This window comes from Podarcis filfolensis (assembly GCF_964270895.1).
Source record: "Podarcis filfolensis genome assembly, chromosome: 14".
Taxonomy (NCBI): domain Eukaryota; kingdom Metazoa; phylum Chordata; class Lepidosauria; order Squamata; family Lacertidae; genus Podarcis; species Podarcis filfolensis.
Genome location: NC_139616.1, coordinates 44,474,612 through 44,501,869, shown reverse-complemented (window position 1 = coordinate 44,501,869; position 27,258 = coordinate 44,474,612). Strand labels below are relative to the sequence as shown.

Here is a 27,258-nt window from a genome sequence, read left to right as displayed (position 1 = left end):
AGGCGTTTGAGAACCAAGGTGCCGCTGTAATCCTTTTTATAGGGTAGGGTAGGTTAAGGGGCACTGGGGGTGAGTTTATAAACCAAGGAGTCAGAGGTCAGAAGTTTGGGAGCCAATGGATTACAGGATCTGTGTGGCTGTTCCCCGATAGTTTTCTCTTGCTGTAAAAATCTGTGAATTCATGGAAAAAGACTGTGGTCTTAAATTCAGTGTTCTAGATTGCCGGGTCACCGAGGCTTCTGATATAGAGACTTCTTTTTATTTTATTTGGGATTTGCAAGCAGGATAAGTACTAAGGCACATTCCAGCTCCTGGGAAGCCCTGGTTGCTAAAGTTTTGAAATTGTACCCCTACTGGTCTATAAGTCTGGGTGGTGGCAGTATTTATCTTTTGACTAAGTGGGCATTGGGACTGATATTTTTATATCTCACAAGTGGGGATTTGAACCCTCCCAGTTCCTAGTTCCACACACTCGAATCACTGCACCACACTGGCTTCCTAGAGGAGTACTGCTATGGGATTACTCTTATCAATTAAGCAGGTAAATAAATAAATTTAGTTTTTCTGGTTCTGTTCTGTGGAACGCTGTTCCACCAGAGACTTAGTAAGCATCCTAGCTGTTGACTTTCAGGCATCTCTTAAAGACCTTTTTATGTCAACAGGCCCTTGCTGCTGTTTTGATTTTTGATTAGCCAGTCACCTTAGTGGTTATCTGTAGTGTTTTTGTTTAACATGGGGTAGTATGTTTTTACGTTGTGCGCCACCTTTATATTTTATGATATAGCAGTGTGGAGAAATAAATAAAGATTTGAATGGCAGCCACCACCAGAGAGCCAGAATTGTTTGAGAATTATCCTGGTTGTGGTGAACATTTATTATTTGATTGTTGTTAGCCGCCCTGAGCCCGGCTTCGGCTGGGGAGGGCGGGATATAAATAAAATTTATTATTATTATTATTATTATTATTATTATTATACTTTGTTGTTTGTTTGTTTGTTTGTTTTAATGGTGAAGGCCTCTAGGAGAGTGTACAGGAGGGGTTGGGCAGCCTAGTGTCCTACATGTTTTGGGACTTCCATCAGCATACTGGAAGATTGATTGTAATTCGAAGAAGTGTATATGGCCTGGCTCTATTAATCCTTCATATCACTGTTAAAAGAAGGCTGTTAGAAAAACAGACAACCCCTCTTTCTCTCTCAGGCCTCATAGCTGCTTATATTTGCCCGACCTGAATCCTAACGGAAGCCCCTCATAGCTGCCGAGCTTGCATGCCAGAGGCATGGGCCTCCCTTGTTTAGAGATACGCGGCTGTAATATATTGGGAGGACTCCAGGATTAAATGCATTTTAGGCACGCAGCCCGAACCATGGGATCTTAATGTCTGGTGTGATTAATTTGACAATTGGATTTTGCAATTGCGCCTAATGCATATAAACCTCTAGAATTTGACCCAGAATTTGAGCCTCAACACAAACCAGGAACAGCAATGCTGTTGCATTGGCTAGACTGGGGTCTTTCTCTTGGCTGTTGTCTCTGGAGCTCCTGGAAGCTGAATCAAAGCGGGTGCCATCTGTTCTCTGGGTATGATGTTGTACTTCTGTATAGGTTGCCTGCTGTTTAATAAACCTTAGACTTTCTCACCACTTGTGTGTCTTGCGTTTGCTTTTGAACCCCTGAAGAAAAAGAACCCCCTTGCCTTTAACAAGACATTAGCCCAAGCATTGGCTAAGAGCACGGTGGGAGTTGTAATCCAACAACATCGGACAGGCACTCAGTTGGGGAATTGTTGGCAAAGTGGATTTATGGGTAGAGAGGGATATGTGCCCTCTCCAGATGCCTTCTTGTAGAGTTGTATCAATTCTCGTTCGTGTGGTCTGAATTCCCATTCCCAATTACTTGGTCTGTTCAACCCACAAGCTGAAGTCAATATTAACATACGAAACACAGAAGCCACCAAATGAATTGCCAAATAAGGGAGTCCACTTCTCAAGGTGCTGGTAACTTAATGGTGACTTAGTTTTTCCTAGCAGACCAATGTGTTTCAGCCAAAAGGCTACCTTCAGGGGATTTCTATAAAAGAGACGTAATAGGAATGTTGGTGTAATGCAAACAGTGGGTTAAATTACACAGTGCTTGGGTTCATGTATTGAGGAGCACCCCCCAAAAAAAAAGTCTGGATGTTCAGAGATAAGGTGCCAGGTGCACTGAGTTACCATAGCAACACCAACAGGGTTGAGTGTATGACTTGCTGAGTCATTCATCCTCCCATTGTTTCAGGAAAAGTAGAGACAGATCTAATAATTTCAAGGGCACTGCTTTCATGATGTCCTGTTTGCATGTCGGGATTTTGCATAGCAGCGTTAGCTAGCATGGTGACGGTGTTAGTTGATCTCTGTATATATGTATCTTCAGAGACCAGAAGAACTGTTTCTAGTAGGCAGTAGTGTTTAGATTTGTCTTGTGTCGGCGACAAGAAACATTGTTACTTTGAGCTGCGTCGGAGAGGAGCTTTCCCCTTAACTGGGGACTCTGGAGGAAGCTGTTTTGCAGAAGGATATCTCTGAAGACTCTGCTGGGGCTTTGCATGCTCTGAGGTGTGGTGAACTACCAAGTGACTCCCACAAGTAACCAACAAGGAACACCTGCAAAACATAGTATTAATTCCGTATATACAGTGGTACCTCGGTCTAAAAACAGTCCTGTTAACGAACAATTCAGGCAACGCACTCCACAAGACCGGAAGTAGGTGTTCTGGCTAGCGAACTTTGCCCCGGAAGACAGAAGCCGACCGGTGGTGGGAGGCTTCATTGGGGAAAGCACGCCTCAGTTTAAGAACACTTTCGGTGTAAGAATGGACTTCTGGAATGAATTAAGTTCGGAAACGGAGGTACCACTGTATAAACATCCATCAAAGCTCCAGATTTAAAAAAACAAACAACCAAGATAAATGTCCAAAAAGGCAAGTTAAAGCATAAGTGGTAACCATGGTTTGTTCTTGGCATACTGCTCATGGTTTGAGGAAACTAGCATGAGCCTGGGTTCAGATGTAATGGCAAGTTTCCAGTTATGGGCACCTTGGTTTTACGAAGCACATTGATGAGCTGAAACGCTTGTGGAGGATGGTGTGAGAAATGAGGATGTTTCTTTTTCACATAAACCACAAAAGTACCCAATTCTTACAAGGGCAACCAAGATGATCAAGGGTCTGGATAGCAAGCCTTACAAGGAACGGTTGAGGGGAATTTGGGTATGTTTAGCCTGGGAAAGAGGAGACTGAGGAGATATAGCCATCTTCAAATATCGAAAAGGCTGTTGAATGAAACATTGGAGCAAGCTTGTTTTCGCCTGCTTCGGAGAGTAGGACCCGTAATAATGGCTTCAAGTTACAAGAAAGGAGATTCCAACTAAACATCAGGAAGAACTTTTTGACAGTAAGAGCTTTTCGACAGTGGAACGGACTTGGGAAGTTGCAGACTCTGCTTCCTTGGAGGTTTTTAAGCAGAGGTTGGATGGCCATTTGTCATGAATGCTTTAGCCGAGATTCCTGCATTGCAAGGGGTTGTATTAGATGACCCTTGGAGTCGCTTGCAACTCTACGGTTCTGTGATTAATAATAGTGTGTGGTGTGCACACAGGCCTCTGATATATTGAACTGACTGCATTTAAATCTGGTGTAGGTTTAAATTAAATGTAGGTTACCTGATTCAAACTTTAATTAGCATTTTAAGGAAAATAATGTTTGATCTCGACTCATAAGATGTAATTATTGTGTTTTAGGGTGCAAGAAATTAATCCAAACATGGAGGTCAAAAAGCCCTTGCGTGCCAAAAAGACGATGACTCCAAGCGCCCGAAAGCAAGTGAAGATGCTGCGTGAAATGAAGGCTGCCCAAGCAGCAGAAAAAATGGCAAATAGTACCTCCGTTGTGTATAATCATGTTCATTTAAAAAGGGCTGAAACAAGTGGCTTAAGTCAGAACTCTCTGAAAGAACCTAACCTTCAACCAAAATCAAAAGAAACTCTGTTGCACCCTCCAACATTAAGGGAGCCCGTAACCAATTTAGTTGTTAATTCTGAAATGAAGGCTGTCCAAGGAGCAGAAAAATTGGCAAATGGTACCTCCGTTGTGGATAATCATGTCCACTTAAAAAGGTCTGAAACAAGTGGCTTAAGTCAGAACTCTCTGAAAGAACCTAACCTTCAACCAGAATCGAAAGAAACTCTGTTGCACCCTCCAACATTAAGGGAGCCTGTAACCAATTTAGTTGTTAATTCTGAAATCAGTATTTATAACAGTCGTCGTGAAGGATCCCAAGATCTTCCCTACAAGGTTTGCACTGAAGACTCTGATTTGGAGCAATTTCTGAATGCTGGAGCCTTACAGGATCTACTGTATTATTACCTTCAAAAAGAACCCAGTTCCTCATCGCATAAGCCGGTGGAAGTACACTTGAACTCTGAGCCGCTTGCCCAGCTTTCTGGCCAATCGGAGCATGAGCTTTCAGTGACTTCTCCTATGCGCGAGATCCCTGCCTTAGAAAAGGTAACTGAAATAAAAGATGAACCAATTGTTAAGCAAACCATGCCAGTATTGGAACAGGAAGGCGACAGATTCCAGTTGCTTGAGAAAAATACTAATTCTTCAGTACGGCCAGGTAATCATTTTTTTTAAATTATTGTTTTTACAATCATTAAGATAGTGTATCCTCTCAGGGCAATGTAGAGTAAATGTAACTAAAAGAGCTAAACACGAAGAACGGTAGATAAATTTGAAATGGGGGGGGGGGTGGAATACAAAATAGGATACTCATAACAGAGACTCATTCATCCAGCTGGGAGAATCGTTAGAACAAAAATGTCTTTGGTTGTTCCAGAAGGTGAAGATAAGGGACGCCTGTCTTATCTCATTACGGATGTGGGACTGGGTGATATATCATCCAAAACCAGCTTGAAGTCCATATTAACCAGCTTGAAGTCCATATTGTGATACTGGCTTCATAGTTTTTGACCTGACAATACATTATGAGCCCAGCTTCGGCTGGGGAGGGCAGGATATAAATAAAATTTATTATTTATTATTATTATTATCACGGTGTGTGCGCTATGGAAAAATCAGTGTGGGGAAAACCATGAAGGCTGCCTTGTGTCACCATAACCACTTCCTGTCCACAATGCTCACTATTCACATGGAATACAGCTCAAGAAATTGTTGCTTAAGCTTTAGAAGACCAGATTTTGTTGCTAAATGGTGGCCACTTGCGAATTTTCCCTCCTGTTGCCTCTTTCCAAGAGTGAGTGTGATGCTAGTTTGAGGCGGTTGCAGAAGACACTGTGCAGTTCATTTTAATCAAGTGAAATGACACAGTTGCTTAACTTCAGAGTGTTGGCGTGACTGAGATCACAGTACCATTTCAGGCCCCGTTCATTTCTGCAGAAACTAGAAAACTGCAGCCTTCTTTAAAGTTTGGACCCTTCTTACATAACTCTGCTCCAAAGCTTTCAGGGGGGTGGGTAGGTGTTTGCTCTTGGCTTGTATGGGATTTTCAAAAATATAACTTACTGCAAAAGTTGCCTACTTCTTCAAAAACTAGAGCGAAAAACTTATTGCAGTACTGATTCGGCTTCACAAAAATCTGTTGCAGTGCACTGCTGATGTGATATAGTGGTTAGATTGTCCGATTAGGACCTGTGAGACCAGACTTTAAAGCTCACTGGGTCACTTTGGGTCAGTTGCTGTCCCTCGGCTTAACCTACATAGTGTTGCTATGAGGATAAAATGGGGAGGGGGAGAACCATGTACTCCTTGGACAGAAAAGTGGTATATAAATGTTGTAGTGGTAGTAGCAATGTTTTCCGGATTTCTTAGGGAATCCCTTCTGTCTCCTCAAAGATGGGGCTCAGAGGAAAAGGAGAATTTCAGAAACTAATGAAGGCATCTTTTCCAAATGCATCAAGAAATCCGATGAAGCCGGAAAGGTTGGCGACAAAAGCTCAGAGAAAAGACGTATTGCATTGGAACAGGTGAGTTGCTTTGTATGAGAAGCCACTGCAGCTGTGCTGAAATAATGAAATTAAAGCAGGGTTGAGAATGGAAAACTGTTCTGGGTGTGTGGCTTGTGCTGTTCTGGTCATCCTAAGCATGCTCTTGGACTGATTTTTTATTTTTTAAAAAATGCCGGGACTGAAATGTCTTGATAGTTTTGAGTTGTTCATTTCAGCCTTGCGTAACTACTGCTATTTTTGTTTTGATACCTCACTTCAAGCCCTCCTGGGGCTGGACAAGTCCAAAGGTAATGCTGCACGTGGCAGTGATGTTACTGTGTAAATTGGGGTTGGGAATCTCCCACCAAACTTAAGCCTTGCATCAGGGCTGCCAGCCCAGTTCTAGTCCTGGATACAGCCGATTCCCTCCGTTTCTAGCCTGTTCCATTCTGAAAGCTCATAATGAGTAACAAATGATTTTTATTTCTTAACTAAAACTCTTTAATCAAAGCTTTATTTTGCTGTCTGATCCAGGGGCTACCAAGTATTTCTAGTAGGCATTATTATTATTATTATTATTATTATTATTATTATTATTATTAATTGAATTTATTCCCTGCCCTTCACCATCAGGTCCCACACAATTAAGAATAGTTAAAAGCACATTACAGTCACAAGAATGTGGTCGGTTCTGAAAACGCACATCTCCACTTAAAGAGGTGTGTTTTCATTTGCCCAAAGCAAAGTTGTTATCCCTGAACTATGGCCCTTTCCCACTGAAATGCACAGGGAAGTGCTGTAGCCCAGTTCAGAATGTGCCTTTCTGCATTGTATGCTTTTCTCTGTATTTCTGTTCCTCTTATTCTTTCGCTTTTCAGTTAACCAAAGCAGCACCATCAGTAATAAGCAAAGAGGGCACATAGCTCTCCTAGACCCCAGTAACAGAGCTTATAGGCTGATACCATGTCAATTAGAGACTGACCAGAGCCAGTGGAAGATGATTGACAACTTGATAAGATAAAGGGAGTTTTAGGTAAACAACTCCAAATATGGAGTGTCCAATTGGAAGGCCAGATAAAGAGTCCATAAATATTGCAGAGATGATAAGGGCACGAGAGCATGTATTCTGAATGCTATATAGATGCCTTGAATTATATACAGTGGTACCTTGGTTCTTAATCCGTTCCAAAACCAAAGCATTCCAAAACCAAGGTGCGCTTTCCCATAGAAAGTAATACAAAACAGATTGATCCATAAAATGAAAATAATCGATGTACTGTACTATAAAATAAGAAAGTATTGTAGATAAAAGTACTGTAAAATTAAAATGATGATAGTCATTGTTTGGAGGGCCTGCAAGATAGAGCTGTTCCACCTGGCCTTTGGTTTGGACTCAGTCTGACCCTTATGTTTTCCCTCCCCTTACGGTTTTGATCTATGGGCTACTTCTAAAATGAGGCTGCATTTTAAATTGCATTTTAACCTGTATTTTAAATTGGTTCCTCCCCCCAATTATGTTTTTTATTGTAATTTTACTGGTGTTAGCCACCCTGAGCCCAGCTCTGGCTGGGGAGGGCGGGGTATAAATAAAATTAATTTATTATTATCCATTTCTGCAGTCACACAATCAGCTGAACTGGGTTCCACATAGTCACAAAAACAAATGAACTGAAAAGGCCTCAAAAACGCAAAATAAATAGCAAAACCAAAACTGCCAAATACAATGGTACCTTGGTTCTGTAACTTAATCCATTCCAGAAGTCCATTTGATTTCTGAAATGTTCGAAAACCAAGGCTCGGCTTCTGATTGGTGCAGGCACCCCGGAAACAATAGCTGACAGCCGCACCGGATGTTCGGCTTCTGAAAAACGTTTGAAAACCGGAACACTCCACTGGGACTTCCAACACGCCTTTCCCTTGATTGGGAAAGGACCAGGTGTAATTTTGAGAGCTTCCTTTTAAAGGGTAACAGTGCCCGGGTGTACGCTGTTGTTGGCATTGGACTGTACATTAAGAACTCTGTCTCTACCTGATCCTGGACAAGAATTTCCCCAGTTATTTCGGGGTGGCAGAACAGCTGCATCTACACCCTCCTCTGCATGTATGGCAGAGGAGGGTGTCTATTCATACAGAAGTCCTTAGCCCAAATCCAAATAGCTGCTTGAGGCATCTGCGTTTTAGCCTCTCCGGTTACATGGTGTAGAACACTCTTTCAGCAGAGATTTTGCAGGTACCCTCGCTTTTGACTTTCAGACTTATTTTAGCTGGCAGGCCTTTATCACAGTTTTAAGTTTGTTTGATTGATTGATCAGCCAGTCTCACCTTAATGATGATCTGCAGCTTTATTTTTAATTTTTTTTTTAATGGTGTTTGTTTTATGCTAAGGATGATGTGATGCTAATGAACCACTTCGGCTAATCAAAATCCACAAGGACTTTTGCACATGACTTTGGGCAGCTTGACCTCTGGATTTACGTACGCATCATTTTTTAAAAAAGTATTCCATGTATTCAAGCAACCCGGGTGCATGGTGTTTGTTGCATGGCTCTTTGGATCCCGGCCTGGGTGCATGTTGAATGCCCGTGAAGCTGTGGTTCGGGGTGAGCAACGGAAGGTGTTGCAGGAAAAGGTTTTATTTGTGTTGGACTTGTTGCTTACTGCCATGCAAAAGGTGCTGTGTGTCGAGTCAGAGCTTTTAAAACTTCCCGCTTTCTAAGAATTTCTTGATTTAAAGGGTGCATGCTTATATGTGTTGTCTCCCCCCCCATTGTAGGTCAAATGCTTTATTCAAAGTCAGCTGGACAAGTCAATGAAAACCTTGGATCACAGACTTGAACTTCTAAAGCAAAGAATCGACCACACGCAGTGCCTCCGGAAGCATGAAGCGATAGCTATTAAAATTGTAGTAAGGCAATGTTCCATTTTAAAAGCCTTGTCTGTCAGTCATGGTTTAATACATTAAAATTATAGGACACAAACTTGTACATATGCACAAGCAGGTTTTTAATTTTATTTTACTGGAGCCTGTTGTGTCTCTAAGAGGCTGGCATCAGAAGCTGGTGTTATCAGGCATTTGCCAAGGCCCATATCCCGACGAGAGGTTCTTCGATGACCTCTGGCTCTGCTTTTCCTCCCTGCTGTCACTGCCTGTCCCTCTGCCTTCTCTGAGCGTTCAGTGGCAGGAGCAAGGCAGAAGAGGAGGGAGCATCTTGCCAAGGGCCCCGCAAAACCTGGAGCCAGCACGTTATATGTCTGTATATAGAAATATGGCCCATAAGTCACGTATTGTAGAAATCCCACTGCTGGCTGCTGTTAGACTTGTCAGTTTAACCCATGGTGTACAAATGTCTGACACCTTGCATGCAGCTGAGACACGTTGGCATGTTAAAGTGGCACAGGAAAGGGTGCTGGCCTGGCAGGGTGGCTGAGGGATGGAAAGAGGACTTAAGGGGGAGGGAGTTTTAGGAGTGGGCAGTTCAGGAGCAGAGGGTTAAAGAAGTAAGGCAGAGAAGGGAGCAGTAAGTCAGGGAAGCAACACTAAGGAGGAACGGAGAGCAAGGTGTGCAAATAAACCTTTTTGTATGGCAAAGAGGGTAGCAGAGTCTCTTTGTGGTTGCCATAAAAGGGGTGAGAGGAAGGGATGATAGACTTGCAGTTGGCGCAAGCAGTTTGGTGGTGGGATTCCTTTTCAGACACTAGGAAAAGGGGAAGTAGCAACTCGGGACATTCCGTCAGATTTGTTAGAAGCCATTGGTCATTGCAAAAACACAAATGGTGTTAGAAGTACATCCTTGAGCCTACTAGCCCAAACCCTTAGCTCCAGATATTTAAAGTTGCTTCAGTGCAACTGTGAATGTTGCTCCCCTTGTTCTAAAGTTTTTCTGCAGGCCAATACAAGCTCTTCTTTCTCTTTCTCTTGCAGAAGAAAATCTCTAGGCTTGACAGACGCATTGATGCTGTGATAACAAGCCAGAAGAGAGAATCATCTAGAAAAGTAAGCATGCTACAGCACTATAAAGTGGTACCTCGGGTTAAGTACTTAATTCGTTCCGGAGGTCCGTTCTTAACCTGAAACTGTTCTTAACCTGAAGCACCACTAGCTAATGAGGCCTCCTGCTGCCGCCAGAGCACGATTTCTGTTCTCATCCTGAAGCAAAGTTCTTAACCTGAAGCACTATTTCTGGGTTAGTGGAGTCTGTAACCTGAAGTGTATGTAACCTGAAGTGTATGTAACCCGAGGTACCACTGTATTATACTACAACACTCCATCATCGACAGAAACAACTATTGCTAAGCCATTTTCCCAGTGTCTTAATTCTCTTGAGCTCAGAAACTGCTGCAGTGCCTCACGGTGACCAGTGCAACACAGTCATATGCATGCACTGTAATACCATATGTGTTTGAGTATGACTGGTTAGGCGTGCAGAAGGGAATCTGCAATGGATTCTGCGCCTTGAAAAAGAAGTTCTGGCTTCACTTCCTAACAGAGTGCCTGACAGGCCACTGCAGGGAGGTTAGAATTTTAAAATGTGAAGGGGTTGAGTTGCCTTCTAGGGAAACTAGCAGTGCAGCAGATGACAACAACGAAGCCTTTATTTATTTTTTGTGGTGGGGTAAGGCTTTATCTTTGCATCTTTAGACAGCCGGGTTTTAAGAACAGTGGAGAGCAGCTCCTGTGTCGGCTTTCACAGCCGCAGTTCCTGATGTTCTTCACAGGCAAACTGAATGAAGCAGTGGTCTGTGTGGGGACCCATGATCTAATGGGTTTAAGTCAAAAGTTTCAGGTGAGCATCAGGAAAAACTTCTTGACAGTGAGACCCAGATGCTTACTGATGGGGAACAGAAATAAACTTTAGTCATCATGTGAGAGAACACAACAGTTACACTGGCTTTAATACCAGAAAGAAGGAGATGCTTCCTTTATGAAGGAGCCTGATTATTCATACTGGAATATGTGGAATAGCATAGTGTACAAGTTATTTTTTTCTCTTTCCTTCCCAGGCCCTCCCTACAAGACCACCTTTGCAAATTGAAATAATAAATTGCCCCAGCCCTCAACATGGCAATGCAAACAGCATGCCAGCACTGTCAAAAGAGAAGCCATCCAATCTTAACAAAACTATCCCTAAAAACACAGAAAGGTAAGTCTCCCCATCAGCATGGCAGCTGGCCTTGTTCATTTGCTGCATGCTTGGGAAGTGCAAGTATTGGTCCATGAAAAGCAGGCTTACATTCCTGTTCTCTGCATTTAGCAACACACGTGCTATAACGCCTACTTCCCCCATTATTCATTTCACAAGTAAGACTTTGTTGCCTTAAGTGGAGGGGCTGGGTTCTTTTACATTTCTGCACAATCTATTTTGCATTCTTTTTTTTAATCAGCTCTGAAGACATTATATGCCTTTCTTGGGGGAAAAAAAGCTCAGACGTGGGAACAGTGAATCCTACAGGTACATGAAACTAAATTCTCCTTTCCCCTATTTTAAAAAACTTTTCAACAGTATGAATCTTGTTTCGCAGCTGATTATTAGGTTATGTGTTATATATGCACACCATCTGCAAAGCACAATTAGCATGGTTCGAGAGGCAGAATAATACTCTTTCATAGAATTGTAGAGTTGCATGGTACTTGTAAGAGTGTAAGTCCCATTGATTGCCTCGTCAACCGCATTAATCCTTTGACTCAGGCTTGGCTCTCAAACTTGGCGGGCAGCTCCTGGGCAAAATTGCAGAATTATTTGGACGTAATTTGATGCCAGAGTTTGGCAAAATGTGATTGAGCTCAGAAAGAAGACACGTCATGGTACATCTGCAAAACCAGATGCCGTCATCTGCCCCGCCTGCAGTAAAGCATGTTTCCTCCTATATTGGTCTCTACAGACAAAGCAGGCACTGTAGCTCTCCAACGGTTTGACTTTATCCCGGATGGTGCACTCTTCCATTGTTGCAAATCTGATTGCCCATTCCACATCCAATTTAGCAGATTGGTGAAGGCTCTGTGGCAAGACCACCTGGAAGAATTCTACCTTCATGATTTCTATATAACCATATATCCTAATGATGTTTTTTATATATCCATGTATCCTAATGATGCTTAAATCACTAAGGCTTCAGTAGAGCTAGAAGTGCCTAAATCTCAGGAATCCAAAGTTTCCCTTTGCCCTATTTCTCTCTGCCCTGCTATTGTGCTTGAAGGAAACAATAAATCTGATGTGTTGGCTTTTCCTATAGGGAACCTTCCTCAGACTGTTTCTCATGCTCACGAGGTAGAGGGTGAGATGGAGGAAATAGGAAAGAGAAGTCAGCCACAGAATGCAATGTTCTAGCCAATAAAAGATGGCGGGGTTACTCAAGCTTCAACGGTCGAATAGGTTTCTTTTCCTCTTTATAGCTGAAAATCAGGGTAAAGGGCATCATGATGCACAATATTGGAAAAGCAGAAGTATTCTTTACATGGGCATAGGAAGGGCTTTGCCCTGCTCATTGGCTTGATTTTGCTGCAATATATGAATATGTAATGCCTAACGCTGTTTGTAGTCAGGTATATAAACCCAAAGGGACGCGGGTGGCACTGTGGGTTAAACCACAGAGCCTAGGACTTGCTGATCAGAAGGTTGGCGGTTCGAATCCCCGCTACGGGGTGAGCTCCCGTTGCTTGGTCCCTGCTCCTGCCAACCTAGCAGTTCGAAAGCACATCAAAGTGCAAGTAGATACATAGGTACCGCTCCAGCGGGAAGGTAAACGGCGTTTCCGTGCACTGTTCTGGTTTGCCAGAAGCGGCTTAGTCATGCTGGCCACATGACCCGGAAGCTGTACGCCAGCTCCCTCGGCCAATAAAGCGAGATGTGCGCCACAACCCCAGAGTCAGCCACGACTGGACCTAAACCCAAAGCCCGAGGGGCTCCGGTGCCCAGGCTCTGGAAAATATTCCAGTGGGTCTTTATTGCTCAGCAGTAAACTTTGCCTTCTTTTTCTCCACTGCTGCGTCTGTCGATTCTTGGACACGTTTTGAGTGGGCAACAGGTATTCCTTATATGCTTGCAACAGCTCCTGCAGAGGGAAGTATGATCTTTTGTCAGACAAGTTCAAGCGTTTTAAAATTTTCACTTCTGTCAAATTCCCTTAGGTGTTCAACAGAAAGAAACGTCTGTAAATGCCTCTACCTCAGCTGAAACTCCATGCAACTCTAAGGTCAGCTTTAACAACTCTTCCCCCACCGCACCCTGTCCATAGAATTGTAGAGTGGGAAGAGACCCCAAGGGTCATCTAGTCCCCCCAAAGGTCCACCCCCTTCTGAGGTAGGCCATTCCACGGTCAAACAGCTCTTACCATCAGAAATGACTTCCTAAAGTTTAGTCAGAATCTCCTTTCTTGTAATTCAAAACCATTGGTTTGGCACCTGCCCTTGGAGAAGCAGAAAATAAGTTTGCTCCATCTTCCAAGTATTCTTTAAGAGTCTCTTCTCTGGTGCAACTAGGATTTTATTCCTTTCCCCCATCCTATAGTGAACGGATCTGAATGATCAAAAAAAAATAAAAAAATTTCTTCCAGTAGCACCTTAAAGACCAACTAAGTTAGTTCTTGGTATGAGCTTTCGTGTGCATGCACACTTCTTCAGATACACTGTGTATCTGAAGAAGTGTGCATGCACACGAAAGCTCATACCAAGAACTAACTTAGTTGGTCTTTAAGGTGCTACTGGAAGAAAAAAAAATTTTTTGTTTTGACTATGGCAGACCAACACGGCTACCTATCTGTAACTGGATCTGAATGATGAATGACTTTAAAGTGAGTTGGGGGGGGGTGGTTAGCGCAATAAATTTGTCATCCACATCATCTGTGGCTGTCACATTTTGGGCCTTGCCACATGATCAAAGTGTGCCCAGTTATATTGAATTGGGGGACCCCCTTAAGAGATGGAACCCTCCGAATCTTGCTCTGCAAGGTAAATTACATACACAGGCCTCCTGGCCTCATTTGAAACACTTGCCTGCCCATCTGCGCCAGCTTGAGTCCCAAAGGAATTTACACTAGGCGAACGTTACCATGGGAATCTTGATCAGTGGTAATGTACTACCTTAAATCTAGAATATGAACAGCTTGTTTTATCATAGAATCATACAGTTTGATTTGTTTTAGGAACATATATTAGGAAGTGTGCTGGAACCATTCGGCAAATTGCTTTCCAACGGCTTACAGAAGTAAGCTGTTGCTATTCCCTCACCCCAGTCTCCATTCATCCTCCATCCAAGCAAGCGGGAGCAATGATCAGAGTTCAAGGACCTACACCAGCCAGGCGAAAACATTCGAGCGGGAGCACAGAGGGAGAGGCCTGGGGAAAATGTCTGAGAGCCAAACAACTGTGGAGGGAAGCATTCTGCCATCAGGCTCCCCAGTCCTATTACAGACCAGGACCAATCCTGAGAAACTTCTAGTTTTCAGCAGGGACGAGCTCCTTGTCCCAATTTTTGGCAGCACATTTTTAAAATTAGTTGTAGTACAGTGGTACCTTGGTTCTCAAACACCTTGGTACTCAAGCAACTTGGAACCCAAACACTGCAAACCTGGAAGTAAGTGTTCCAGTTCGTAAACTTTCTTCAGAAGCCAAACATGCTCCGTTTTAAGTGTTACGCTTCCGTTTGGAGTGTTACGCTGAGGTCTGTCTGTTTTTGCTATTTATTTTACGTTTTTGTGGCTGTGTGTGTGTGTGACTGTGTGGAACCCTGTTCAGCTACTGATGGATTGTGTGACTGCAGTACATTGTTTATTGCTTTCATTTTATGGATCCATGGTCTCGTTAGATAGTAAAATTTGTGTTAAATTGCTGTTTTAGGAGTTGTTTTTAAAAGTCCGGAACAGATTAATCTGTTCTGCATTACTTTCTATGGGAAAGTGTGCCTTGGTTTTGGAACACTTTGGTTTTGGAACAGACTTCCGGAACAGATTAAGTTTGAGAACCAAGGTACCACTGTACTTTATTAGCCACCATGGCTAGTAGCCATTGGTGCAACGTTCCAGTGTCAGAATACCAACTGCTAGGAATTGCAGGTGGGCAGCTGGAGGCAGCAATGTTCTGAATACTGCTTGCTAGAAACCACAGGAGGGGGGGTGCATTTGTGCTCAGGCCCTGCTTGAGAATTTTCTACATATGTTTGGTTGGTCTCTGTGTGAGAACAGGATGCTGGACTAGGTGAGCCTTTGGCCTGATCCAGCAGTCTCTGCTGAGGTTCTTATGTTTAAACGATTTCAATTCTCTTAACTGCAGAACCCATTATTTATCGATTTGACTGATGAAGGAGATGACAGCAACAAAGGTGAGGAAAGTGTGTGCTTTCATATCCATGTTAATGTATTGGCGATGTTTGAAATGTATAAATGACCTTTCCACACACAGTGCCCAGAACTAAATGGGAAATGTAAAACTACATAAGCAATATCTTGCAGAGCAGCAGTATAGCCCTGCATTTAATTGATACATATATACTTTAGTTTTCTGGTGAGTTGAAGCTGTTGCTGTGGTGGAATGTGACTGGCATTATTGGTTTCCTGCCTTTGTTGCTGCTGCAGTGGTGGACTTGAACATACAGCTGATTCTGCTAAGTAGTAATAATAATTTTATTATTTGTACTGCACCCTTCTGATGCGGGTGGCGCTGTGGTCTAAACCACTGAGCCTCTTGGGCTTGCTGATCAGAAGGTCGGCGGTTTGAATCCCCGCGATAGGGTGAGCTCCCGCAGTTCAAAAGCACGTCCAAGTGCAAGTAGATAAATAGGTAGCGCTCCGGCGGGAAGGTAAACAGCATTTCCGTGCACTGCTCTGGTTCACCAGAAGCAGCTTAGTCATGCTGGCCACATGACCCAGAAGATGTTCACTGGCTCCCTCGGCCAGTAAAGCGAGATCAGCGCCGCAACCTCAGAGTCGTTTGCGACTGGACCTAGCGATCAAGGGTCCCTTTACCTTTACTTTATCTGACTGGGTTGCCCCAGCCACTCTGGGCAGCTTCCAACATAAATAAAAACACAGTGAAACATCAAACATTAAAAAGTTTCCCAGTACAGGGCTGCCTTCAGACATCTTCTAAGATTGTATAGTTATTCATCTCCTTGACATCTGACAGGAGGGCATCCCAAAGAGTGGGTGCCACTACTGAGAAGGCCCTCTTGTCTGGTTCCCTGTAAGCTCTCAGTGAGGAAACTGCAGAAGACCTGCGGAGCTGGGCCTCAGGGTCCAAGCTGAACAATGGGGGTGGAGACGCTCTTTCAGGTACACAGGGCCGAGGCCCATGTATGTTATACAGCTGGCTGGGGGCTGATGGAAGTTGTAGTCAAACACCTGGAGGGCACCAAGTTGAGGACAGCTGCTGTATATGCTTGGTGCCAGCAATATTTAAAATGCTTCATTTTGTAGAAGTTGGCAAAGAAAAAGAGAAAAGTATTGCAAAGAATCCAGTTTTTTTTTAATATATAACATTTTATTGATTTTCCAAAAATAACAAAAATAAAAAACAAAACAAATTGACTTCCCTCTAATCCCTTCCTTGGTTCTCTTATTAAGATACTGCATGTCCATTGTTAAATTTGTAACATATTTAAATCACCTATTATCCATTCATCATAAATTACAAGTAATCTTAAAACCCTGCTAATGTATTAACCTGTGTACATCACAACTGTATACAGTGGTACCTCTGGTTACGTACTTAATTCATTCCGGAGGTCTGTTCTTAACCCGAAACACCACTTTAGCTAATGGGGCCTCCTGCTGCTGCCGTGCCACCGCTGCACGATTTCTGTTCTCATCCTGAAGCAAAGTTCTTAACCCGAGGTACTATTTCTGGGTTAGCGGAGTCTGTAACCTGAAGCATCTATAACCCGAGCTACCACTGTATATGCAATAAACATCTTCCATTCTTCCTTAAATTCGTTATTATCTTTTCCTCTTAATTTCATTGTCAATTTTGCCATTTCAGCGTATTCCATTAGTTTAATTTGCCAGTCTTCTTTAGATGGGACATCTTCTTCTTTCCAATATTGTGCTACTAAGAAAACCGATTCACCTGTAGAAAGCCTGGTCCTAAATCAACCTCAGCCTGTGCTACAAACATCAAATGAGGTAGCTAAGTGATTCATTCATTCATTCTTAAGGGTATTTGGGGTGTAAAGGGAGGAGTAGTACATCCATTGGGGGGCATGTTGTATTCCTTCTGGTTTGTTCAGGGTCGTTTGTGCTGTAGATGGAAGCGAGGGGCAGATGGGGCTTGTCAGCCTGCGAAGGAAAACTCTGATCCTAAACCTCCGCTGCCTTGTGGGGTATCTTCGGGGGGAAGAAAAGGCTAAGGAGTAAACCCTTCATAAATCTGGAGTGAAGTCCCTAAGACAGTTGGATGGTGCTTTGTATGCCTCCTTCCAGCAACTCCTGCAGCCAACGTCTTGCTCTGCTTTCCTTTGGACAACATCAGTGAGGCTAAGAGGGGGATCTTGTCGTCTGAGCAGCCAGGACCTCCATACACACTGCTCAGGCTTGTGCTCTGTGCAGGGTCACTTTGATGCTGTTAACGCAGCATTAACAAAATGGGAGGCAGCAGTTGTGCGTGAATGGTCTCTGCAACCACAGCAGGCGCTGTGATTCTCCAGCAGTTTGACTTGACCCCTGAAAATGCACTCCATTGACTCTCGAGATAGACTGGTGCCAGCAATACTAATTCTTAATGGCACTAATGCCTTTTTCCCAGCCCTGGTGGTGCCCATGAGTCTCAAGGCATCTGAAGCAGTCCCACTTTACTCCCAGGTAGGTGTGCATAGAATGGGGAAGGATGAGAGCTCCGTGGGAGAGCATCTCCTTTGCACGTACAGTGGTACCTCGGGTTACAGATGCTTCAGGTTACAGACTCCGCTAACCCAGAAATAGCACCTCGGGTTAAGAACTTTGCTTCAGGATGAGAACAGAAACCGTGCGGTGGCAGCGGGAGGCCCCATTAGCTAAAGTGGTACCTCAGGTTAAGAACAGTTTCAGGTTAAGAACGGACCTCCAGAACGAATTAAGTTCTTAACCCGAGGTACCACTGTAGATGCATTGGTCCCAGTCTCTGGAAGTGCGATTCAGGGGGCAGCAGCCCTGTGGCAGAGCATCCATTTCACATGCAAAAGTTCCCAGGTTCAGTCACTGGCATCTCCAGTTAAGAGTTGGGTAGCGAGCGATGGGAAAGATCGTTCATTGAGTGTTTCCTATTTAATAAAATATATGGACCTCTTCTCAGTTTGTAAAATCTCAAAGGGTTCACAGTATATACAACCTTTGCTAAAATTACTTCAGAACATAAGGACTCTGCTGAATTAGGCCAATGACCCATCTAGTCCAGCATCCTGTTTTCACAGTGGCCAGCCTGGTGCTTGTGCGAAACCCGCATGCAGATGGGATCACTGCGATCCAGTGGTACTTTTTTTCCTCCAGGCTACACTTTCAGAGTAAGAACTTGCTCGCACGACACCAAAATTTTAATTGAAAAGAAATGCATTGGAAAGAACAACTAGGATTGTCTTCAGTATATCATTTGATGCTCTTGGTTCTCATTTTGAAAAGATACCTATCCACATTCTGTTAAAAAATAACCCACTATAGTATGCTAAACTATACGGAAATGATTAAATTATTCTTGGATCATACTTGAATCTTCCTGCCACACTTGTCATCCTCTCCTGCCACATGGTTGGAGATCCGCTGGTAGTAGCCGTGGATAGCGTCTTGTCCTCCATTAAAAACAGCATAATAATTGTAATAGGAATTTATAAAAATAAACTGCAGCAGACAGAGCTAAACCATCTTCAGTATTGACAGGTGAAGAACACCAAGGTAAACTGGGAGGTGTTGGTAGAAGCACTCTCCCCCCCCCCCCCGGTGTGTGCCTAGTCTCCACAGGGGTCTCATTCTGCAAAGCAGGAAACAGCTCTGCTCCTCATCCCAACCAGCCGTATTTCTGTATAGCCAGGAGAGACCCACCTGCAAACCTCAGGAACCTCCTCTGCCCAAGACCCTGCAGAGCCGCTGCCAGTCAGAGTAGGTGTTGCTGAGCTTAGATGGACAAATAAGCTGGCGCAGAATTAAGACAGTTTCCAATCAAGTGGGTAGGTACACCACTTTGCTGGCATTAAACTCTGCTGTTAAGGAGGGTCTCCCCCCCCCTTGCCCCCAACACTGAGTCCCAACACCGTATCTGATTTCAGCACACAGTCGGATCTGAAATATCAACAAGAATTTGTCAGGCACTGATGACAGAAGAGCAGTTCACCCAAGCCATACCGAAGGATGAGCTTCATCCTCTTAGCCACTAGAGGGCCATCTTGTAATATAAGCTGCACATCTCTTAGCCCCAGCGACAGGAATGCTACAGCACTTGGCTTTTCTTCAGTTCAGGGTTTCCCAAACTTGGGTCTCCAGCTGTTTTCGGACTACACTCCATCTTCCCTGACCACTGGTACTGCTAGCTAGTGGTGATGGGATTTGTAGTGTAAAAACAGCTGGAGACCTAAGTTTGGGAAACTGCTTTTAGCTCAAGGCTGGGAAACCACATGTAGCTGGACTCCAGATCCCATCAGCACAGCCAGTGGTCATGGATGGTGGGAGCAGTAGTTCGAAAACAGCGGAACGGACACAGGTTTCGCACACCTGATGTAATTGGGGCTCCGAGATCAGAATAACGCCAGTTTGGCAACACAAGGGAGCATGACTCAAGCATGCTCTGTGGAGAGAGGGGTTTCGCTTTGAACGTTGTCTCTTAATAGTTTTGCGTTAAAGATAAGTTTAGGTGTGGGAAGACAGGGAGCGTCAAGCTAGTTGTGGGTGTCTTTTCCTGCTATGCCAGAGTCGGGGGCTTTTTAGAAAATTTTGAACTAGGGAAAAATTGCAGTGATTTGCCTATACCAAGCTTGTGAAATGGCAAAGCTTGCCTGATGTTTATCTGCAACCCGCATCCATTCATTGTTTACTAATGCACCTTGGTGGCGGCGGAGAATAATGCGTGTAAGATTATGATACTGCAAAGTAAGAGCACTGACAGACCATAGCAACAAGAATCCGCAGTTCAGTGGCCAAAGAAACCTTTTTTTTATTTTTAACCTCTCTTGCAAGCCTGAGCCCATTCTGAGCTTTAGCCAGCCTGACGTTCACCGCGCAACTTTCGGCCACTCATGTTTACTCCTCCTTTGTGATTTCCCCTTTTCTCTGTTTCGTATGCATCCCCTTCTTAAATCTCGGCTCATCTGTAAATTCCTTATGCAGCCCCACTGGTTTCTGCAGATGCCCACTTTCCTTTCCTGTTGGAATTGTCTGCATTTGTGCCTTCAGTATTTCACCGTTAAGAATTCTAGGAAGGAAAACAGCATGTGTTTCATAATGCAACATTCCCTGTGGGATTCTTGTTGCTGTAGCCACTTAACAAATAATGATTTTTCTCATGGAGACATGCTGATCTGCTAAGTGTCCGGCAGCTTGCAGGGGGTGGCGTTGGACATGCTCCTTGCCTAAGCTGGTGATTTAGCTTTGCATGTGGTCTTGATTATTAGTCTTATTTCATAAAATTTCTATACTGCTTGATTGTAGAAAAAAAACCTCAAAGTGGTGGCAGGTGGGTGAGCAATTGGAAATGTAAATTTACATTGTTGTGATTTTGCTTGTTTGCTGCATGACAGATTTGCTTAATTGTTTGCTGGTTCTATTTATAGGATTTTGTAATTTTTGTATATCTTCCTCCATTTATTTCTGTTACTTTGTTTCCTGCTCTGGGGTTGAAAGCATCCGATGAAGAGCTTGCTATTAATACTTTAAATGAGTAATATATAAGCAATGCAAGCAAGGGGAGTAGCCTCGTTTTTTGTGCGTGAGACATACACAGGGTTGTCGCCAGTTCCAGTCCTACACAGAGTAGACCCGTTGAAATTAATGGAACCACTTTAGTCATGACCATTAATTTCAGTGGGTCTGCTCTTAAGTGGGATAGCCCGTACTTCCTTTCTCTGCATGGAAGTCCCTTTAGTCAGACATGTAAATGGTTGAGCTGAAATGGATTGTTCCGGCCCTTTTTAGCCGCCCTGTTAACCGAAGCTCCTGCTTTCCCCACAGGTCCCTGAAGCGTTTCGGCACCTCCCTCCGTTACCGCAGGTTGAGCAGCAGCTGGAGAGCCTGTCCAGATTCAGATATACCCGTCCACCTCAAAAGCTGCACCTCACTGTGGTTCAGGTGGAGAAGCCCAAAGGCTTTGGCCTGCGGTGGGAGGTCAGCAAGGTGGAACCATGGTGTGCTCCTCTAGACAGCTTCCACTTGTTCGTTTGCCTGGAGTTCGTCGGTAAAGGTGTGCCGACCAGCTGGCTTAGGGTGCGGGAAATTAAGGCCATGCCTCTCCCCATGGGTTGCTCGTTAGCCCAGATTGCTGATTGCTCCAAGTGTTACTTTACCATCCAGTCAAAGGACATTTATGGACGTTATGGACCCTTTAGTGACATTCATGCCATTTCGATGACGTAGCTCCTGTGGGGGGGATCTAGGCTCCTACAGGACGTCTACTTTGTGTCCCTCTTCTCTCTACGCTGCCTATGGCTGGCGCCAGTTTTGGGATTCCAGTTACGTTAAGGTTTGACACCTCACTTCTGAGACTTCCCGTTGACCTCTTGCCTTTCTGCGAGGGGGCGCCCTTAACATTTTAGGTTTTGGAGGGGGGAGAGAAAGGACCTTTGGCTTTGCTGCTGTTGTTACAGTACAACTCCCATCATCCTGGCCTGTTCACCATACTGGCTGGGGCTGATAGGACTTGTAGTTCAACAGCATCTGGACTGCTTCGGCCCCTTTCCCCTGTTAGTTACAGTTCCTATAAGCTCAGACCACCAAAACGGTCTCCCTTGCAGGCGTGCCGGGTAGTGGGGGCTGAGGAGTCTTCAGCTTCCCCCCCAAAAAAAAAATTCAAGGAGTCTTCAGCCCCCCAAAACCCTGTGGTCCGCTCCACCTCCTCGCCTGATATTGCGTGGATAGGAGGCTGAGCATGGAGCCTGGGGGCTGCGCTCTGCCTCTTCCTGCCCAATGCTGTGTAGGGAGAAGGCAGCCATTTGAGCGCTGGCATCACAGCAGCGGGGGTGGGACACCAGTGTGTCCCGGCCCGGCACGCTATTTGGGAGCGGACGCGTCATGTGATGCGCCCCCCCCAATGTGGGGGGCAAGTTGACACCCCTGCTCCCTTCAATGTATTTTCACATATATTGGCAGAAAGAGATTCATAATTGCACCCATTATGGCCTCTTCCAGGTCTCTCTCCCACATCACCTTTAGTGTGTCTTTAGCAGACGTGGAAGTTGGTTCCTTTTGCTTTATAAATTAGAAACTTGGCCTTGCCTGAAGGGCAGGTTTCAAAAGCCATTTGTGATGCTCCAAAGCCACCTGCACTACAAAGATGGCAAAAATACCCCCCTCCCATTTTTTGCAGCTCGCAGACCTACTACAGCTTAGTTAGGGTCGCCAGTTCCTCCTTAGAACTTCTAGATGTGGAAAACTCCAGCCATATCTGATCTGCATTCCTGGTGGCTTTTTTTTTTTAAAAAAAAAGTTATACCTGTAGTACATAAGCCCTGCTGGTCGTCAGAGCTAAAATTCATGGTCACCGGTGGCAACTTTCCTCGTGGGACCCTGTCACTAAGAAAGCCGGTGTCACCTGTACTGATTCATCCAATTAAACCTCTAGCTGCTTAGTGCACATATTAATTTTTTTGCTTTTGTTAGTCATGGGGAAAGAAGGCAAAGCAATTAAAGCCTTTGAACATTTGAAATTCTCAAGACGCACCAAGCGGCAGGCCTTCTACCTCCAAGTATCCAGTCAGGCGCTGCTTTCAAGCCTGTCTTCCCAGTCCTTAGGGCTAGAAGGCTGCTTGAGAACGAAATGAAAGTTGCTAGTCTCAGAACGCTTGGTTGAACTCGGCAGGCGTTTGTGTGCATGGGTGCTACAATCCCACCCACTCCTACCTCTTTTTCATCTTAATGTCTAGCATCTCTTAAACACTGGGCTTCCCTTCAGCGTTTAGGCAGATGCTGTCAAGAAACCAAACTGCAACACGGTATCGGCACAATACTGGTTGTAACTTTTATTTCCGTGTACACAGATGGTATATAAAATACAAAACAACAGAGGCACAGTCGGTAGAGCTAAGCTAGCAGTCTTGACAATCACTGTCCTCCGCTAAGCATTTTTGGATTTCTCAATTTCTCCCCCAACCCCAGAACTTGAAAAATGGTAGTACTAACGTACGAAGGAGTGCCTATTATTCCCAGGTGAGTGGCAAAGGCAATAATAGCATTGTCAGAATTGGGGGTTTTTGTATTCTCTGGTTATATTATGATTTGCAATTCAAATTTCTATTAAAGTGGTCAGAAAATATAATTGGCATAATGTTATCTATGTATGTACAGGTACATTTTTTTTGTTTTGTTTTTTTACATAAATACAAATTCTATATAAAAAACACACCTGGTCAGACTAGTTCATTCTTTAGAACAGAGAATAAATGGTGGCGCAGATTCTTGCATACAATGTATGTGTGGCTGTATGCGGAATGTCTAGGGATTTGGGAAGATGGTGCAGGAATAGGGTGCAATAAATCTGGGATCGCGCGGAGGGGGGAGAAACGGCAACCGAGTGTGGGCAACCTTTCAGTGGCTTTATGCCAATGGTGGGTGGAGCAACAGATCTGGTTCTCTTTGCACAGTAGGGTCTATCCCAACCATGCAAAAGTCATGAGGTTTCTCTCTATACACCATCGCTTCAAAGATGTCACTACAGGCACACAAAAAGCATGGTTCTATGTTCCATACAGGAGCATAAAAGTGATTCTGGGAGGAGCTGGGATCATCAACTTGGTCTTTTAACTTGGCCTGATTTACTTAAAATGAGTTGTCACCAGTTTATCCATTTGGCCAAATGTTTTTGTTTGCAGGATCTAAAACACTCCCATCCCTTCCCCGCCCCCCAGGTTTATGCTAACATTTCAAGTTGGGCATACCTTTTAAAAATGCTGATAGTAAGGACAGGTTTTCTAGAGCACCATTTTGAGAGATGAAAGGGGGATTACAGAGGGGAAGTGGCCATACGAAGATGCAAAAGAAAACATATTTAACACACATAAAAAAGCGCTCCCACTAAAAAATGCCCTTCCACACCGCTCACAATGGTTGTCTGTTAAATAGCTGCATTCTTGCACATTCTCCGAAATCTCAAAAAGGTCCCTCGTATTGAGAGATCAAATGAGCTACACGCACATTTAATTTAAACTGGATGGCAACATGATTCCAAAGGCAGCTGATGTTCAAGTAAGAGGATGCAGATCAGCTGACAGCCCTGCAGACAGAGAAATCCTAAGCATGCTTACTCAGAAGAAAGTCCCTGTTTGGTTTAATGGGACTGATACCCTAGGAACAGAGAGAAGGATTTTGCAGCCTTAGTGATCGATGGGTCGTCCTTTTCCATTAATATCTTTTAATGCCCTATAAAGCCATCTTTGTTGTTGTTAAGGCGGTCAGACATTTGTAGCTATACGAACAAGGCTCCTGGGTGAAATATGGGATCCTTAAGAGCAGCCTGAGGTTATTCTAGGTTTCTGCACCTGCTAATAATAAGAGCCTCTGGGGTTTTGAAAACCAGGTGACTTGTTAGTGGGTAAATTTGTCAGACAGATTGGAAAGACCTGATATATTTGCCAACAAATATGCCAGATAGTTAGCCAAATACTGGCTCGTTGGTTGGTTGAAGCCGTGATTTGGGGCCATCAGGAATCCCAAACTCTTCTGGAATAATGCAGTAGTGTTGGGCGGCTCTTTCCTGGTTGTAAAAATAAAAATTGAGTCTTCCTGCCTGCTGTATTTACCTCAAAGTAGGGAAGCTGTGCTTTAGCACTGACATTTTCCTGCTAAAAATGATGTCAAGCTGGGTGCCCAGTGCTTTCTTCTGAGTCAGAAATTTTGGTTTGCCTAAGCCTAATATTGCCTACAGCAGGGATGGCAATCCTAAGGGCCATATCTGGTCCCCCAGATGATTTTTGCCAGCCCCCAACAACTTGGCGGTGTTATTTGTTTTCTGACTGCCACTGTGCTGACAGCTCACCATGATCCACGCAAGGAAAAGGCCCTTCCACAGCCCTGCTACCTAGGATCCCTTTTGAATGGAGGGATTGAGTGCCTTCTCAAAGACAAGACAGCCTTTCCATTTGAATTCTTCCAAAACGCAGAGAAATACTAAAGATTAAGGCACGGCTGGACTGCCGCCGCAGAAACAAGCTGAGAGGTGGTGGGCTTGGGAAAGTGCCTCTCTGGGTGTCGGTCAAGGCAGTGACCATCTTTGCGGCTTCTTGAGGTAGCTGGATACATGGTTCAGCAGGAAGAGGATCGGTCCCAAGGCAATTGTTTCAGCCTTAGGCAAGTAATGTTCTCTGAACCTTTCAGGGCTCTTCACTACACACCTATCGCAGCAGAACACTATCTTCCGTGGCGATAACTTAAGACACTCCCAGCTGGAATTGTTTTGAAGCATGGCATGGGCAGATGTGTCCAAGCTGGATTTAGAGCAGGCTGCACCCCTGTTCTGCCGCCCCCTGCCATGACCATTAACCACACGGGCACTGCGCCAAACCAAATGGACCCTTGAGATCAGCCCAGAACGATAGCGTTGAGCTTGCCAGCGTCACACAAAACCATTGCTTTTTAGAAAGAACCTCCTAGGCTGGCATTCAAACATTGGAGGAACTACCGGCTGCAGAATTATCTCCCAGATCCACAGAATTATTCTGTGGCCAAGGGCAGTCTAGATCCCCACCCCCCTGCCTATTTCTCAAGAGAATTCCAGACGTCCAATTGAGCACATGTTGCTAGCGACAGAATAATGTTTACTGTGCTCTGCCAGCTGTTCACATCTGTCCTACAGAGCCATAACCAGCTGGGGGGAGGGATGCTTTTTTTATTAATGCCTAGTAACATTACCTGTTTTGAAAGCTGTATAAGAAAAGGAAACAAGAAAAGGTACAATCAGTGACTTTTGGGAGACTACCATAGGCATGGGTTGCCTTTAAGGTACCCCACCCACACCGGGGGGGGGGGGTTAGCTGTTCCAGTTCACTTGCATTTTCCCCCTCCCATAGTCCTTGTTTCAACACCAAGCAGGGAGAAGGAGGAGGAAGGGGGCCGCGGCAGGACAAAAAAAACAACAGACAATAACTTTTCCTTACTACAAAACCGCTCTTCTGCTATATACAAAATAGTTACTGGACTCCCAGTACTGCGAAACGGACAGACTGTTTTCCTTTTCTCTCTCTTCCCCCTTCAACTAGCCGCTGCAGTTTTATTTACGCTTCCTTAGTATTAGGTACATGATTCCACTGAGCAACGTGAAAGAGAAGGCGACCCACGCCAGGACATAGGAGTAGCCGTACTGCCCGCTGGACACCTGGAAAAAGTCGTACTGTGGACCCACGTGAAACTCCTCATGGCGGTCGGTGTAAATGGACGCGGCAATCATCACGCACAGACCTGGGAAGGGAGAGAAGGAGAAAGCCCGTGAATGGGCTGAGGATAGAACCAGCCTCCTGGTGTTCTCAGCAAGTTAAGACTGAAAGATCTCTAAGAAATCAGGAAGAAGCACTAAGCACCCACGAAACCATCTTGCTGTCGAGGTGGTCTGGGTCTAATCAGTTCCTGGACAGGGGAGACTTAGGTCTCAGGTCTGGCCCCAGAAATTTCAGGGTCTGGGATGCAACCCAAGGGCAGCCCCTGGTGATGTCACGGGGATGGCGCCAGTGGGTGTCATGGGGTGGGCCCTGGAGACGGAGGTTAATTGGGAGAAGAGATGGGGAGCGCCCTCCCCAGACTCTTTGTGCTGTCTTGTGGCGCAATGGGTCAGTGTGACAGCTCCTTGTCACGACTCCATTCTCTTTTGTGAGAGCGGCCGCCGCACATCCTTCAACCGGGAGGAGGTACTCACAGGATAGCAGCTGGATGATGGATGTTAAGACGAATCTCTCGCCTTGCTTTAGGCGGAACAGCTGGAGGATGAAAACGAAAAAGGCCACACAGCAGAGGATGGTGGAGAGGATCATCGTCGCCTGAATTGCCTGGATAGACTGGTAGTCTGTAAAACATACATGGGGAGGAAGTAGCAGTTAACAGTGCATTTAGGAAGATTCCTGCATTGCAGCGGGTTGGACTTAAATGACCCTTGGGGTCCCTTCCAGCTCTTAGAATTCTGCGAGTTTTACAAGG

General features: G+C 44.6%; 3 protein-coding genes across 12 annotated transcripts in view; 1 reads left to right on the top strand and 2 right to left on the bottom strand.

The window, feature by feature from the left end:
* ATF7IP2 (activating transcription factor 7 interacting protein 2) overlaps positions 1–22,551 on the top strand; it is a 38,553-nt gene extending 16,002 nt beyond the window's left edge. For 3 of the 9 annotated variants that reach the window (XM_083585667.1, XM_083585673.1, XM_083585669.1), the window contains exons 2-11: positions 3,778–4,655; positions 5,867–6,021; positions 8,756–8,887; positions 9,905–9,976; positions 10,984–11,123; positions 11,365–11,432; positions 13,109–13,173; positions 15,248–15,296; positions 16,952–17,094; positions 21,097–22,551. In XM_083585667.1, coding sequence (XP_083441793.1) covers positions 3,778–4,655; positions 5,867–6,021; positions 8,756–8,887; positions 9,905–9,976; positions 10,984–11,123; positions 11,365–11,432; positions 13,109–13,173; positions 15,248–15,296; positions 16,952–17,094; positions 21,097–21,498 — 2,104 coding nt within the window. In that variant the 3' untranslated portion in view covers positions 21,499–22,551. Of the gene's footprint in view, positions 1–3,777; positions 4,656–5,866; positions 6,022–8,755; positions 8,888–9,904; positions 9,977–10,983; positions 11,124–11,364; positions 11,433–13,108; positions 13,174–15,247; positions 15,297–16,951; positions 17,095–17,713; positions 17,770–21,096 lie in introns of those variants that run through there. The other 6 variants (XM_083585668.1, XM_083585674.1, XM_083585671.1 and 3 more) reach the window with 4 other exon arrangements.
* LOC310749103 (myosin-11) overlaps positions 1–27,258 on the bottom strand; it is a 1,537,435-nt gene that overhangs the window by 935,712 nt on the left and 574,465 nt on the right. The gene's annotated exons all lie outside the window — the stretch shown is intronic.
* The window catches only part of EMP2 (epithelial membrane protein 2), a 32,155-nt gene continuing 27,970 nt past the window's right edge, over positions 23,074–27,258 (bottom strand). Inside the window, exons 4-6 of one of the 2 annotated variants that reach the window (XR_014541527.1) lie at positions 26,981–27,127; positions 24,943–26,529; positions 23,074–24,895 (exon numbers count right to left, since the gene is read on the bottom strand). Coding sequence is in view for 1 of the 2 variants with exons in the window: in XM_083585945.1 (XP_083442071.1) it covers positions 26,342–26,529; positions 26,981–27,127 (335 nt within the window). In the remaining variant the exon portion in view is untranslated. Of the gene's footprint in view, positions 26,530–26,980; positions 27,128–27,258 lie in introns of both variants that reach the window. The other variant, XM_083585945.1, reaches the window with a different exon arrangement.